The sequence below is a fragment of the Sturnus vulgaris genome, chromosome 1 (assembly GCF_052056855.1).
Source record: "Sturnus vulgaris isolate bStuVul1 chromosome 1, bStuVul1.hap1, whole genome shotgun sequence".
NCBI lineage: Eukaryota > Metazoa > Chordata > Aves > Passeriformes > Sturnidae > Sturnus > Sturnus vulgaris.
Window position 1 is genome coordinate 9408331 of NC_142243.1, and position 14865 is coordinate 9423195.

General features: G+C 37.1%; 1 protein-coding gene across 2 annotated transcripts in view; it reads right to left on the bottom strand.

Moving 5' to 3' along the window:
• The window catches only part of PTPRN2 (protein tyrosine phosphatase receptor type N2), a 637088-nt gene that overhangs the window by 569790 nt on the left and 52433 nt on the right, over positions 1-14865 (bottom strand). For both annotated transcript variants that reach the window (XM_088159091.1, XM_088159088.1), the window contains exon 2: positions 1194-1244. In XM_088159091.1, the coding sequence (XP_088015217.1) occupies positions 1194-1244 (51 nt within the window). The remainder of the gene's footprint in view (positions 1-1193; positions 1245-14865) is intronic.

A 14865-nucleotide genomic window follows, 5' to 3' on the forward strand; every position in this document is an offset into this window, starting at 1 on the left:
AACTACTATCATCTGTTGCATAAACTCCCCATTATGCATTATCTACCACATATAACAGTTGTCTATGATTAAATCTGATTAAATGTAATTAATCTGCTTGTACTGAGGAAGACTCCAGCCTAGACACTGGAAAATATTGATAGTCAGCAAAATTCACCCTGTAGAAATCTGTCACTGCCCTTCCTGGTGTCAATCATGGGAATTGTCAATTCAGAATTCTTATAAATTTGCATTTGTCTGATATTAAACAGTACTGGAAATATAATCTCTTTTCATCTTCGATGTTCATTAGATAAATCTTATTAATATCTTAATTTATTAATAGATCCATATTATTGTTTCTGTGTTTGCTAGAAAACAGAAATTCTCTGTTACAATATAAAGTCACAAATAAAAATTTCATATAAAATATCTAATTAAAAAATTAACCCCCCTTATTACAGATCTACATATTGCTATATATTTCTAAAAGACACTCTTAAAACTACTCCCTTCCTCCTTTCATCACATATACAGATATTTTATAACAGTTATTGTTTTAAAGATCTCTCTCAAAACATCCTCTGTCCTTCATTGGGAATTATTTCATATAGCACATTTACAATTTTCAACTATTATTAGAAAACATCTTTCCTACTATTCCATTAGCTTCATTCATATGTTGTGTTGGGTTTTTTTTACTTACTGAAAATAAATTATGCAGGACAGCAGAAGAAAGCTGTTTCTGCATAATTCAAGTAAAATCACAGAAAAAGGAAGCAGTGTAAGCAACAACTGCAGTGTTCCTTTGAGACCTTCTTTCTTATTATAAAAAATAACAATCTTTTGAAGAAGAGACTGCTAATTACCCAACATTATCGTTTAAAAAGAACAAACTGAAGGTAACAAAACAGTTATTTTCACCCATATCAAGACAAATTAAATGTTAGCATATTTCAATGTGTTTAATTAAATTAAAATCTATTTTAAATCAAAGTAAATTATTTTGGTCAGATTGGGAGAATATTTATTTATTCATTTTTAAATCTATTAAATTTTTCTTAACTGCTGACCAGATTAGTCATACCTGGTACTTTTCCTTTTCCTTTACCCCTTCTTCTCACTCACATATGTATTTGGTTTATTGAATCAAATATATAGTAATTACAGAGTGGAGGACAGACCAATCAGCAAACAAAACATGGAAGACTTACCATTTACACAGACTTCAAAAGATTTGCAAAGGTCATCCTCAAACAGGCAGCCTAAAAACACAAAAGAAAGGTAAAAATTAATACAGGTTTCAAACTGTGGATAATTAGTGCATATTGAAGAGCTGTTAAATGCTCTGCAAGAGTCAGACATTTGGTTGGCCTTGGGTGTTCAAACTGGGCAGTAGAGAAAATCCAGAGAAAGGTCTGATTAGACAGCATATCTTATAACTGGCTATGTCCAGAACAACCTTTGATATTTCCTCTCCATTCCTCTACTGAAGGTTCAATTTGTTCATGCATGTCTCTGTCATTTAGTAATTTGAGGGACTTTATCTTCTTTTAATTTTGAGTACATTATTGAGTACAGTCATGCTGCAATACACTATAAGAATATATATCCTGGCAATATTGTTACTGCTGTGAGACAAGCCTACAAATCAGCCTATAAATTGCTCAGAATAAGCTTGGATTTAGGAACTGCAACCATTGACCATGCCTAAGACTTCAGGAGTGCTAACTCCTTGTAGAAAGGTTTCCAAATTAAGCCATCCTTACCAACACCCTGATACCTCAGACAGCTGACAAATCAGTATAGGTCCATGAAAAATATCCTTAGATTTTTTTTTTCTATTTACAATAGGAAATTTGTTCCCTAATTTGCTGCTTGATGAGCCCCTGCTGCACAAACTCCACTCCTCACCCTAGAAACTTCATCCAGCTGGGCAATCCCAGCTCTTTCACTTGAACACATCTTCATGGATAAAGTCTTCTGTTCCCTTGTCATCAAACTGTTCTGTTCCCTTGGTGCCACCTAACCAGGTATTGAGACAATAGTGATTATTGCCTTTGCTCTCAACCAAAATGAGACCCTGCTGATATTTGGGAAGGCAGCAGGGAAGTGGGCAAGATCTGCCTCTGGTTGCTCTACACTGGGGCACAGGGACAAGGATCAGGTTCCAAAGCACTGTGAAATATCCTGCTGCTGTTAAGGGCACTCACTTTGATAACCCAACCAGTAGTTTCTTTATTTTCTGACAGAGCTAAAGAGCTAGGACTGGAGAAAATCTGAGGAATTAAGCTGTACGTTGGACACAAACAGTGCCCTTAAGAGCATATTTTCACTATTAAGCCTTTTAATCTTCCTGGGAAAGATCTTGTTTACAAATGGACATGTGGAAGTATAGATATTAAACAATATCGAACTTTTCCACACTTTGCATCAAGAAAACAGCCAGGAACTACACCAGATCCAAACAAATGAGAAAATCCTCTCTTCCCAGCCATGCCTATCTCCGTGAAAGCACCGAGTACAGCACCTCTATTCACCAGGGAGTCCGATGGATTATGTAAGATGTCCTTAGAAAAATAACTGAAAGGCTCAAAACCCTCTGACCATGAATAACATGGCTCCTAATTCTGCTAAAAGAAAAGTTTTGGTGAGATAGAGTGACTTAGGAATTTCTGCAAAGCCTTTCAGGAGATAACGATTAGCACATCATTAAGCCCTGACTAACATGCTGTGTCTCCCAGCAGGATTTAGTAGCACATGCTAGGTCCGAGCTAGGCAAGCCCAGCTATGTGAATGCAAGTCTTGTTGGGGAACCAGCAGAGACCTTCACATCCATCCCACATCTGCCTGCAAAGACCACATATGCATGACCTTACACAGATTTACAATATTCACACCAATAAAAGAGTTCTCTCACCCTTTTATCCCACCGCAGTGGATACACATTTGGTACCTTTAGAAAGGGAAGTTTCAGACCAGGAAAGCTGCTTCACACAGAGTGTGGCAGAATGGCATGTGCCTACACAGTTTACAAACTGTGGTTTTTAACATATTCTTGACATGGGGATGATTTTGCTCTAGACAAGCTTGCTGTAAGAACCAATTGACCTGAAACAGTGTCTGGAAACTCACTGAAGATACCTGACTGCAGCCCTGCTACTGAGCCAGCCAAGCAGGAGGATGCCTGAACTGTACATTGACTCATAAAGAACTTCAGACAAGAATTATGACAGGCAGTGACCAAAACACACCCACACAGAGCTCATAGCACAAGAGTCTAATTAAACGAATAACAGTGATCACTTTAGAAAGGTATTCTTGCACACAAAAAAAACCCCAAAAAAACCTCCACATTTCAAGCACCAATATAAAACTAGACATGGAAAGGTATGCTTCAGTGCTCCTGTTTCCATAAATCTAAAGTTAACTCTTCTAAAAAAAAGTTTTTATGGCTAGGAAAAATCAGTATTTTTTTTTTCCTGAGAGATTACAAAAGAATTAAAACCAGAAGCCTGAAATATCTGTGTGCAGCAAAATGCTGCTGAACTTGTCCTGAGATGGAGAGAAGAGAGTCAGTTTTGCAGTTATTTCCCATCCTGCAGTGCTGTGCATCCAAAAGGTGTCAGATGAGACGCCTCAGCCAGGAATATTTCTAGTGGAGTGCCACGTTAAAACAGTGACTGGTCCACCTAGACCCTCCTGATTTTGAAGCATCTGGGAGCTGGGATTACAACCACCTGCTGTCTGTAGCCACCTGCCAGAGGTAGGCCATCCTACAATAATATATTGATAGTCTCAGAAGCAGAAAAATACAGATACAAAATTAACAAAATGAACCTTCTTAGGTACAAAGAAATCAACAGCCAAGCTACCTCTATACAGAGCTCTGGTTTTGCTTTATTGACTAATGTATTTTCCATGAAAAGCATAAAAGAAAGCTGGCATTATCATATTCTAGTTTCTCTTTTAATAGCTGTTGTTTATTTGATGCTCAATGCAGCAAGAAATCTGATGCAATTAGACTTGCAAACCCATGTTTTGGAGAGAAAATTATTGAAGTCAATACATAGTAAACTATAGCCATGTAGTATCTATATATGTATAGCATGTATAGCTATGCATTCTAAAATAGACAAGGACTTCCAAAATGCCTTGAAAAATATTTTGTTTCAAGTTATTTATTGCTAGAGTTGATTGTTATGCATATTTCACCCAACCAGTCAATATGCTAATTTAGCTACTAATTTATCTCCTGCTATTTGCTGGAACATTAAGAAGCATCATATTTCATTTTAAATATCATCTACCTACTATTAGTTATGGTGGTAATAAGTCAACTCTGAAAAGTGAAGTGGCATCATCTCCAAAATATATTTAATTCAGTTCCTGCCTTATAGGGACAAAATTACATTGCATTTTCTATCCAAAAAAAAAAATCTCCCTACCACAAATAATCTCCCCGTACACATAAACTGTTGATAAAATACTTTCAAACACCTAAAGCCCCAATCTCACTTTACACAGCAGCCCTGAAAGAACAGACTCCACATAATAATCCAGCATACCATGCCTTGCTAAATGTAGAGTTTAAAGGGTTTTCTTATCTAAATTGCATTTAAATTTAACTCTTTACTAACACTTTCATGGTCTCCACATTTCAGCAGTGACAAAACAGTGCAATATATTGCATATAATGTATACTAGAGTACATTTACATGGTGCATTATTAAATAGCCACAAAAAGAGATTCCATAGGGCCTTGCAAATTCTCCTGCCTCCCTTTCCTCCCCCACTTTATAACTCCAGTGCTGTTTCTCAGAGAGGCAGCAAAACAACCACAAAATACTACTGCAAGTACAGGACCTAAAAGCTTCTATTTCTTTTTTTCAACTCATTCTTCTCATGCAACACTAATAAAACTATTTCCTTCTCTTCATCATACAGTAGATCTAAAGAAAAAAATAGAAAAGTTTAAATTGCACTAGAACACATTGTTCGTTTTGACTTATAAGAGGAGCCTCTGAAGGTTGGGACAGCAGACGAAATAACTTGAACTTCATCTAGAAAAAACTGTAAAAATTCAGTCATCTGGAAAATATTTTTTTAAAAATTGACATTAACTGATGATTCAAATAGATTATATTATGCCTATTTCCCTGTCCTTTCCCCCTGTTAACCAACTCATGATGATCATGAACTAAACATCTCTCCCAAGAATGCCATAAATCCTGTAAGCATTTTTCTGAATTAAAATTTAAAAGTAGGTCATAGACTTGTTTATCAAAAATTTTCTTATAATCATCAAAATAAAAAACCAAACAACTGGCAAGAACAGCTATATTTCTTCTGAAGCTGGGAAAATACAAACCTTTTAAAACTTTTGTGTTGTTAAGGGTTCCCTGCCTTTTCATTTCACTCTCACAACAACTTTAATGGAAGCACTTAATTTCTCCTCACATTTGCAGACCTTAACAACCCCTCCCCATCACAATATTTTAGCCAGTACATGTTCCCTTAATCAAAATATATCAGAACTCTTTAACATTTTAATAGTCCAGAAGGAAAGTGCACTGCACATTTACCTGTTTATTTCACATTTGCCTGCAAGACAAGGTCGGGAGACCTTGAAGAGTGAGCTCATCCCTGCTGGTGAGAGCAAGAAACAAGGAATCACCTGGGCAAGTCAATGCCTTCTTGGGTTTTTAGCCCCAGCTGTGGAAGACTCTAAATAGTGAGTCACATGTTTATTTTCCTAGTAGGATTAATAAATACAGTCCAATAATTACATTTTAGAAGTGCCTATCTCACACAACTGGAACAGTTCTAACTGAAAAAAACAAGATTATGCCCAACAATAATGAATGATAATCTGAACACATTGGTAGGAAAAATCAACAAGGTTTCTTGAAGAAAACTGATGGGAGAAGTCATCTGTCTGAGAGAGAAATGTTCTGCTTACCAATAGAGGTGAGAGATAAATTTCCTCAGTCTGCTAAAGCTGTGATCTATCCAACACATCCTCATCTGTCTGCTATACATGTGTGCTTAACAAGTGTAGAATTACCCAAAATTGCAAGAATCTCTGAGGGGAATTATTACTGATTAACATTAAGCTGATCACAGGCTTTAAGCAAAGCTCATCCCAGTTTCCCAAACCCTGGGGTTACATAGGTGTGTGCATATACAATATAAGTATATACTCATTACTCAAAACTTATCAATTGCCTCTGAAAAATCAATGGATCAACTACCTTCCTTTAGTTTCATTGTGGCATTCACTCTGATAAAAAACCTGGCTATTCCCTAGCCCTACCTTTTAAATTTTCATTCTTATCCCCTTTCTCCCTAATTCACCACCATAATGCAGCTGCCCCTGCCTGCCCCTCCCAAACACGTGTGTGACTGGGAGAGAGCTGAAGAGCCTGGAGGTAAAACAAGGGCAGAATTTGCTCTGTCTTGCTGCCTCAATTCAGAGCACTTCAGAGCACGAGTAGGTTCAGTTCCATTCTGATTTGTGTCCTCAGATTCTCAGGATATCCAGAATGTTCTACACTGAAAAATGTATTTTATCAAGCCCTCAGAACCTGTGGTGGTTTATCAACAGCTGCTTGGATAATAATTAAGTGATGAAAGAACAGTAAATCAATGTGGTCAAGAATAATATTAAAGTGGCACATAATACTAAAGGGGGTCTTTCTCCCAAGAGGGAAAGTGAGAAAAACATATGATAGTATAAAATCTACTGAGCTTTGATCTTCTTTCTTCACTCCACCTTTTATGTTTTTTGAATGTAATATGTGCCTGATGTTTTTGTAATACTGCAAACTCTTGAGAGAAGTGTTTTTCCTTTCTTTTTTAATTATGTGCATGTACAAAGCCTCATACGACAGAGCACTCATCCCTGGTGAAGAATCCAGGTTTTACTCTAATCCAAATTAACAATCATAAAAATGACAAAAGAAATCCCTGCAGTGGTTAACTGCAGGACTGTGCACACTTTTACGTGAAAAGTTTCCAAGTAAAGTAAAGAAATATTTCCCATAAGTGTTGCCATATGGTTCTAACACTTCCTCATCTCAGATTTACCCCTTCTTTCAATCGTTTTTCATATACCTTGATTTGTATATTGAAATATGACTCTAGCAAGAATAATTCATGGTGGAATAGAGTTTTCATTCATCTAGGAAAAATTTCAGTACTAAACTTACAGCCAAGATTTCCCCTGAAGCCTCGATGACATTACATAGCAGTACTTCAATTACCTTCTTTATATCACTTGCCCTTCAACATGTATGGCTTGGTGCATAAAACAGGCACCACAGTACAGAAATGCTGTGCTGTATATTATTGTTTCTCACTATGTAAATCTGTGCTTTGTCCTTTTTGCATTTAGGGGAAAAAATAGATCTTTTCCTTTGCATGTAAGTGGTCTGAGAATGTTCATCACGAAAGAAAAAAATTGTTTTGTGGTGAGAATACTATTAGCTTATCTGATTACTAATGGCATGATTGCAATGATGTAGGGCTTTTCTTCTGGGGAGCACTGAGAAAAGGTCACTACTAAGAATAATTGAAGATGTGAGCAGTAATAACAGGTCATGAAGAGAAGAGACACTGAAAGTCCATCACTAAGAATGCTTTAGAACAGCATTTGCATTTGCCCAGGGCTCAGAAAGTGGCTCATACACTGTTTGATGTGCCATTTTGTCATTTTTTTACAGTAAACATTAAAAGAACTTGCATTATCTCCTCTGAAAAATTACAATTCTCTCACTGTTCTGTTTCTTTAGCAAGACCACCATTCGCTCAAAGGAAAATGGAGAGCTCAGATATAATCTGCCAAAAAAGTAGCTCCACCAATTCTTACTTATACTGAACACTAACATGCTCTCTTTATATTTAAAAAATAGGAGATTAATCCATTATTGGAGAATAAATAGAAGATAATTTTAAAACTTTGGAAATATTACCCCTAAGGATCATGACTGAAATCTTTTACCTTTAATTGTGGCAGAAGGGACCAAATGTGATTTACCCAAGTAACACAGCCGCAGACAAAAGATTTTTGCCTTTTTCGTGTCCCATATTGGGAAAAAAATAGCATCTTTACAATATGAAATGTAGGATCTGTTCCTTCAAAATTACAAAGTGTTAATTGGAGTACTCACAAAGTGTAGACAAAATGTTATAAAGGTCAGAGCAAGTCTTCAGTAACTGTGATTCAACTCCTTCTGGTCACCAGCTGCTAAAATTACATTCCTTACTGGGCAGGAACTGAAATCACCCAATGCCCACTGAAATCTCAGCTGCAAAGCAGTTCCAAAGCAAAACTTTCTATTGTGCCTGGCAGAGACTTTGAAGGTTGAACACCATTGAGTCTAAATTCCACTTCATTGTGTAAATACACCAACAAGCAGCCTGATTTTTTTACCTGCCATTGGCTGTACAATATCTTTGCCCACAGAATCTGTTGGCAGCAAAACCTTCTGGTATTACCCATAGCCAAAAGATATAACAGTGAGGCTTACTTACAGCAGAGTGTGACATTACCAGCAATGCCTTCCTCAGTATCACTGCACACAGGCTAGCAAGCGTGGCCCTGCAGGGGCCCCTGTGATATTTATTCTGTGAAAGAACTGCTGGCATCATTATATCTGTCAACCTCATTTTGCCCATCACTAACTGCCAGTCTATTCCAGCAGGCTTGTTTTACAAAATTGCAGTACAGGAGTGAATTCTAAATCATAATTATAACATAATTCTAGATGTCTTCCACAGTGAGGGTTAAGACAAGCTGGGTCAGAGAAGTAATGAACTAGAGGAAGCAGGAACTCTGTCTGGTGGTGATGTGCTTTGGAAGATAACTCTTTCAGGTAAAATACCCAAAACACTTAGAGGTTTAAGAAACTTATGTTCTATTCTCTGAAACTACTCAGTCTTCAAGAGCCAGATTCAGTGACAGAGGGGGATTTTTTTTAAATGGCTCTTTAAAGTTTTGTCTCCTGTTTTGAGAAAACTTCCATTATTTCCATAATCAAAGGAAGGAAAAGAGACATGTTTATCATTTCCCTCTAACAAGTGCCAAAATTTTGTTTTCATTATTTGGCAGACGTTCTTAATGAGTATCTCCTTGGTGCTTAAAAAACATAACTGGAATTTACAGCAATTCTCATCCACTTATATTGCCTCTAAAACTAACCAATTTCCCAATATTCCTCTCCCAACAATATCTTAAACAGACTTCAAAGGCAGAAATTATTTTTTTGCAGAGGACCTCTCTGCTATTATTGACTTTTCTGTTCTGTTTTACTTAGAAAACAGTACAGCATCTTTTAACCAATGATGCCTGTACCAAGAGCTGCAGTATGACCAAGTGCCTGTCATATAGAGTCTTCTCCGTTTTACTTCCTCAGGCTTTTTTTAAAACCCCTCTCCTTTTTGCTTCATCTCCACAGTTAATTTGAGCTGGGTAAATTACCATGTGGGCTGGGTGAAAACAACTTGGAAGGAAAAAAGGAGCATGTCACTCTGAGAAGTCTGAAGTGCAAGGGGCTAGTTCAGAGCCATTTACTGCAGGGAAGTAATTCTAATCTGGACAACAGCACCCGTGGGTGTGGGAGCTACACTTACAGAAGAGCTCCAAAAGGGAAGGCAGGACCCAAACACTGGTCTAAATCTCTCTATTTCTCTGCATCCATATGGAAGTATGATAGATGTAGAAAACAGCAAAAATTGCTGTTTGGAAAAACAGCTTCATGCCTTTATCATGTGTTTCTGAATCACATTGTAATGTTAATTTAGTGTTGAAATCACCTGTGTTCGTCTAATGGAAGAGACACTATTATATACACTTGGTAATTTCTGTAATAAAGAGTTTAAACAGTCCAGAGTAATCCACATTAATTATTCATGTACTGGAGAAACATAATGAAAGTCAATGAAGAAAGTCATAGTCTCTTGGAGATCTTGAGAGAAAAATAATAATATTAGGTAAAATTCAATGGACTGTGACATCAAGATTTATCTCTACAATTTACCCTGGGAATTTGAATTGCGAATGAAGCTGCAGCATCCTTTAGGATGGGACAGAGTTATGAGAAACAGGTCACACAAGGATATTGGTAGCACATCAAAGTTAACAGTTCTTACTAAGATGCCCAAAACTTTTCCCTTTCCACAGGAAAAGAAAAAATCAAATACTTATAAAAGTATTTATCTAATAGATATTTTTTAAAATCTACTGAGAACTCAGCTGCCCCTATCAATACAAATTATCTCTTGACAAATAATCCATGTACAGCACCTTGTGGCTTTGTTCAAGTCCTGTTGGGCTGTAGTGTTTGTAACCCCCCACATGGGCATCACGATGACAAGGGACAGAATTAGGACAATGCTTAGCTATGCTGCTAAGGAATTAAATCTATTCTGTATTGATTAAAAACTCATTTCAGACAGATGTTTAAATTTATCACAGAGTAAAATGATCTGCCACTACTTACTTTTGTGAAATTACACCTATTTGAAAGAGCTGAGAGTGAATGGTCTTGATTTTGACCAGTAATTGAGCTCTAATTACTCCTGACTCACCCTGATGTTTGTGAGGCTGGCAGCAGAGCCAGCTGTCCTAGAATACATCCTGCTGTTGTGTCTGTGAAGCAGCTCTGCCTACTCCGTGAGACCAGTGAGATGTTTTCTTCCCTAGGCTAGTTGTTGACAGGCAGCCACAATAATGACACACATCAGAGATGTAGTTAAGAAAAAGCCTAATGATTAAAGCAATTTGGGGAGGAAGCCAAGAAAATTAGAGATGATTCTGAAATATGACAAATACTGTGCATGCTGAGTAGCACCAGAATTTATCTTCTGTTTCCTTCCTAAAAAGTACACACAAGACTATTTTTCTCTGCCTGGAAAAAAAGAAAAAAATATCATTAGAAGACTAAACCTCTCAGACTGTAGAAGTTCATCTGTTACACTCCTTTAAACACCAAGGAGAAACTACACTTAAGCGAATCCATTTATGAAGGAAAAGAAATCTGAATGCTGTCAGGAGTTTATATAGGTACTATTCCCCATGAAGAGTAGACAGAAGCCTTTGCTAAACTGTAGCCACAGAGACACCAGATCTCATTAATTTAGCCTCCAACACCTGGTGATTTTTATGGAATTGAAGTATCTGAGCAGGGAATTAGGGTCCAGATGCCTATTTTTATTTTTTTCTGTTTAAGTTTTTTTGTCTTTGCTGTTTTTCCTTTGTAAACTTTATTTCCACATTACAGACTCCTCTGTGCTCATTCCCTATCCTCTCCTGGATATCCTTCACTACTGAGAGTTACCAGGTAGGAGACACATAATGGAAAAAAGAAAGGAATGGAGATTTTCACATCACTATTCATCAATCAGGAACTTCCTCCCAGCTTCCTCCACTCTCCACCGAGCTGCTCTGAACTCCAGAGCTGGTTCTGTCGACTGAATCCAGCCTCTCCCTAGTAACAATAATTAGCCTAGAGCATACACAATGAAAGAAGAATGAGACCTATTAATTCATAAAGGAATTACCAACATTTACGTCAGAGGGGATTTTTTGTTTGTTTTGTTCTGGTTTTGGTTTGTTTTTTTTTCCTGTATGGAAATACAGAGGATCAAGGGGGTTGAGGAAACTTATAAAATTTGAAACAGTAAAAGGTACAAATTCAGAAGAAAATACTGGAGAGAAAACAGAGGTAATAGTGAACACTTCACTGTGCAACAACAGAGGAAGAAAAATGTACAAAAAAAGAGGAAATGGGAGAAAATAAGAGGGTCTGAGAAAGGAAGTGCGAGAGAATAACCTGCCACAGAAATGTCTGTAATGCATGATGTGTTAAAAGTGATAAAAAGTCCAAGGTTCATAGATAAACCAGTAGGAGAGATAAGAACAGTCCTGCATTTCCCTGCTAGCACTTTACACGTTGCTGTCTTGGGATTTCTGAGAATTTAGAAGGGAATTCTCTCATTTCTTGGAGGCACCCTGAGAATAAAAGTTGTTTTACAGTAATCCCATTGATAGTTTTGCAAATTGATTCCAAAGATTCATTAATTAAAGACTGGATTTTATTTTTTTCCTCCAAAAAATGTTTGATGTTAATATTTCATGAAGTTCCACACATGAGTCTTCAGTCTGCAGTTGGCCAGCATTTGCATAATTCTGTGAGACAAGATATTCAGCAAGGTTTAGAATCAGTCTGGCACCTCATATGGGAGACCTCTTAAAAATTCTTAAATTATTCTAATGAACAAGTATTATTCAAAAGTTTTTTTTTCCTTCAGGATTTGAACTTCAGCCAAAACATTAAAACATAATGTTTAAAACTATACTTGGAGACTTTCTATTTGATGAATATATTACAAATCTAATTTTGTGTTGTTTCTGAATCCAATACTCTGCAGGAAGCAAGGAATGATGTGTATGCAATGCTTTCTACATCAATGCAGCATTTACAAAAAATCCCAATTGTAAGACCTTAAAAAAAACACACACCAAAAAAGCAACAAATATATCACCCTAAAAATCCAAAGCTTTGTGACCTTTATTCTCTATTCTACAACCTATAAATCATGCAGCAGAAGTAAAAGCACAAGAATATTGAAATTATGTCCAGATGAGTAAAATACTTTCTTTTAACTGTGCAACTTTATTTGAAATATTCTTTCAAACCAACATGAGACTGTGACGAGAATGCCTGAAAGACCTGAAGCTGTTTCATTAATGATATGTCAAAAAAACCGAAATGTGATGTGTTGTTACAAACTACTCTGTACAAGGAAATAATACTCAGCTACTTCTCTTCATTTGGCTTTGTTAAAAACAAAACTATCAGAGTCACATCAAGCACTGGCCTGTTTTGAGAAGGTGGGTTCAATTTCCTGCAGGTAGAGGGAGAGTATCAGGTGAAGGACCAGAACAAGAAACTCTGTATGTACAGTTCTCTTCCTTTTGTATAACTTCCTGGAACATTTTTACAGAGGGGTACATGGAGGGGGAAATGGTGCTCATGGAATATGAGCTGTGTTGTTATTCTGCTGTTGAAGAACTTACACTGGCAGAGTCTTGGCTTAAATTTGGTTCAGGAGAGACTCAGGATTTTTACAGCTAAGAGGTTTTGGTTATCAATTCAACTTGCCTTTAGCTATTAATGTGATGGTAGAACAACAAAATCAAAAAAACCTTTTGTGCAATTTCTTGAATAATTGCCACAACAATTTTTAGCAATTTTACATAACTATAAACATTAAGTCAATGTGTAGGTCCAATACAAAAACAGTCCTCAAATGGCCCAAGTCTGCTGGAGTCTTACATTAGAGTAACCCAGCTACTCAACTTCCCAATTTGAATAAAATATGAGGACAGGGAGCAACTGTGAGGAAGTGGGAGAGAGCTGCTCATGGCTGACAGTATGTGGGCATACCTGTATCCTCCTACCTCTCAGAAAATCCTCACTTTCCTTGCACTCAGCAGCTCTGCCCATTGACATCTGATGATGTAATAATACACAATTTTTGTAATTCTGGGTAAAAGGTAGAACACATATAAAAGAAAATTACTGCTCAGTTAGTGCTGCTTGTAGTTGTAATACTTTAATTCCATAATGGATATGAAAGCGTTCACAAGATTTCAAATGACAGCTGAGTACTGGAGCCTTTTATCATTCCAGATCTTCCAAGCCTTTACCTGCACTGTTGGTAAAACCTTCTCTAAGGATGCAATTCCCTTGTTGACACTTTTTGACAACACTGTGCCTTTATTCTAACCCCTTTTATATCTCCCCCACGCCTGCCTAAGCCAAGACCCTAGAGTTGCCAGTAAGGTCTTTATGGGTAGGACAGTGACCTCAGGCCATGGATTATCCCACCAGCCCCCACTTTCCCAGATGTGTGAACACCTTTATTGCTACTACTGATAGTCTAGTGTAGAGCTACAGAATGCCACAGCCAACCTCAGAAAAGATTACCCAGTCTTTTTCCTCTAACAATCCACATTGCTCACTTCAGAACATTTGCATTCCCAGATGGATAACTGATTCTTTACCCTGAAGTTAAAAAGAAACATTAAAAAAAGCAACTGAAATATGTCACACAGAAAAACTTACGAGTTCATTACTTCGTAGAAGCTTTTTTAATATAATTTTTACTAAAATATCCTAAGAGATTTAGGGTGACTCACAAATGCCTAAAAATATGGAAGCTATTTTCCTCCTGTGCTCCTTTTTCCTTTATGATGAAGGGAAGCTAAAAGTACTTTGCTTTTGTTTCTTGTTATTTTTTCCTTGGTTTCTCCCTCCCCTTTCTGCGAGAATAATAAAGTACATTATGTTTTCACTTGCAAAGCTCCTGAGTGTGCAGCGCCTGCCCCAGCGGGAGGCACAGCACACAAAAGCACGAACCACACAGCTGCAATTACAGATCAAAGAGGATTGCTAATCTCACTAACTGCTGCACCTCAGCTCTCCCACCTTCACTCAGTGCCAAGCACTCTGCAAAACTCACTATCAGTGTTTGTCTTTGCAAACTACAAGTATATAGATCTGTATTATACCTGCGTGGATACAAATATATTAAGCATGTCTGTAGGATATATGTATTAAAAACATATTCTTATTCATTATTATTGTTATTATTGCTATTGTTGCAGTAAAATGGGTTGAAATTTGTTGCCAAAATATTGTCTTCTACTGTCACCTGAGATACCACAGACTAAAGTACTGGTAGGAGATTCAGTCCTTTCTGGAGTGTCAGGGACATTAGGCAGAATACCCACAGCACCTGGAACAACTCAAGGTGCCCTTGGTCAGGCAACTGAACCCAGACTTCTTTTCTAAAATAATCTAAGTGAGCCATGCCATA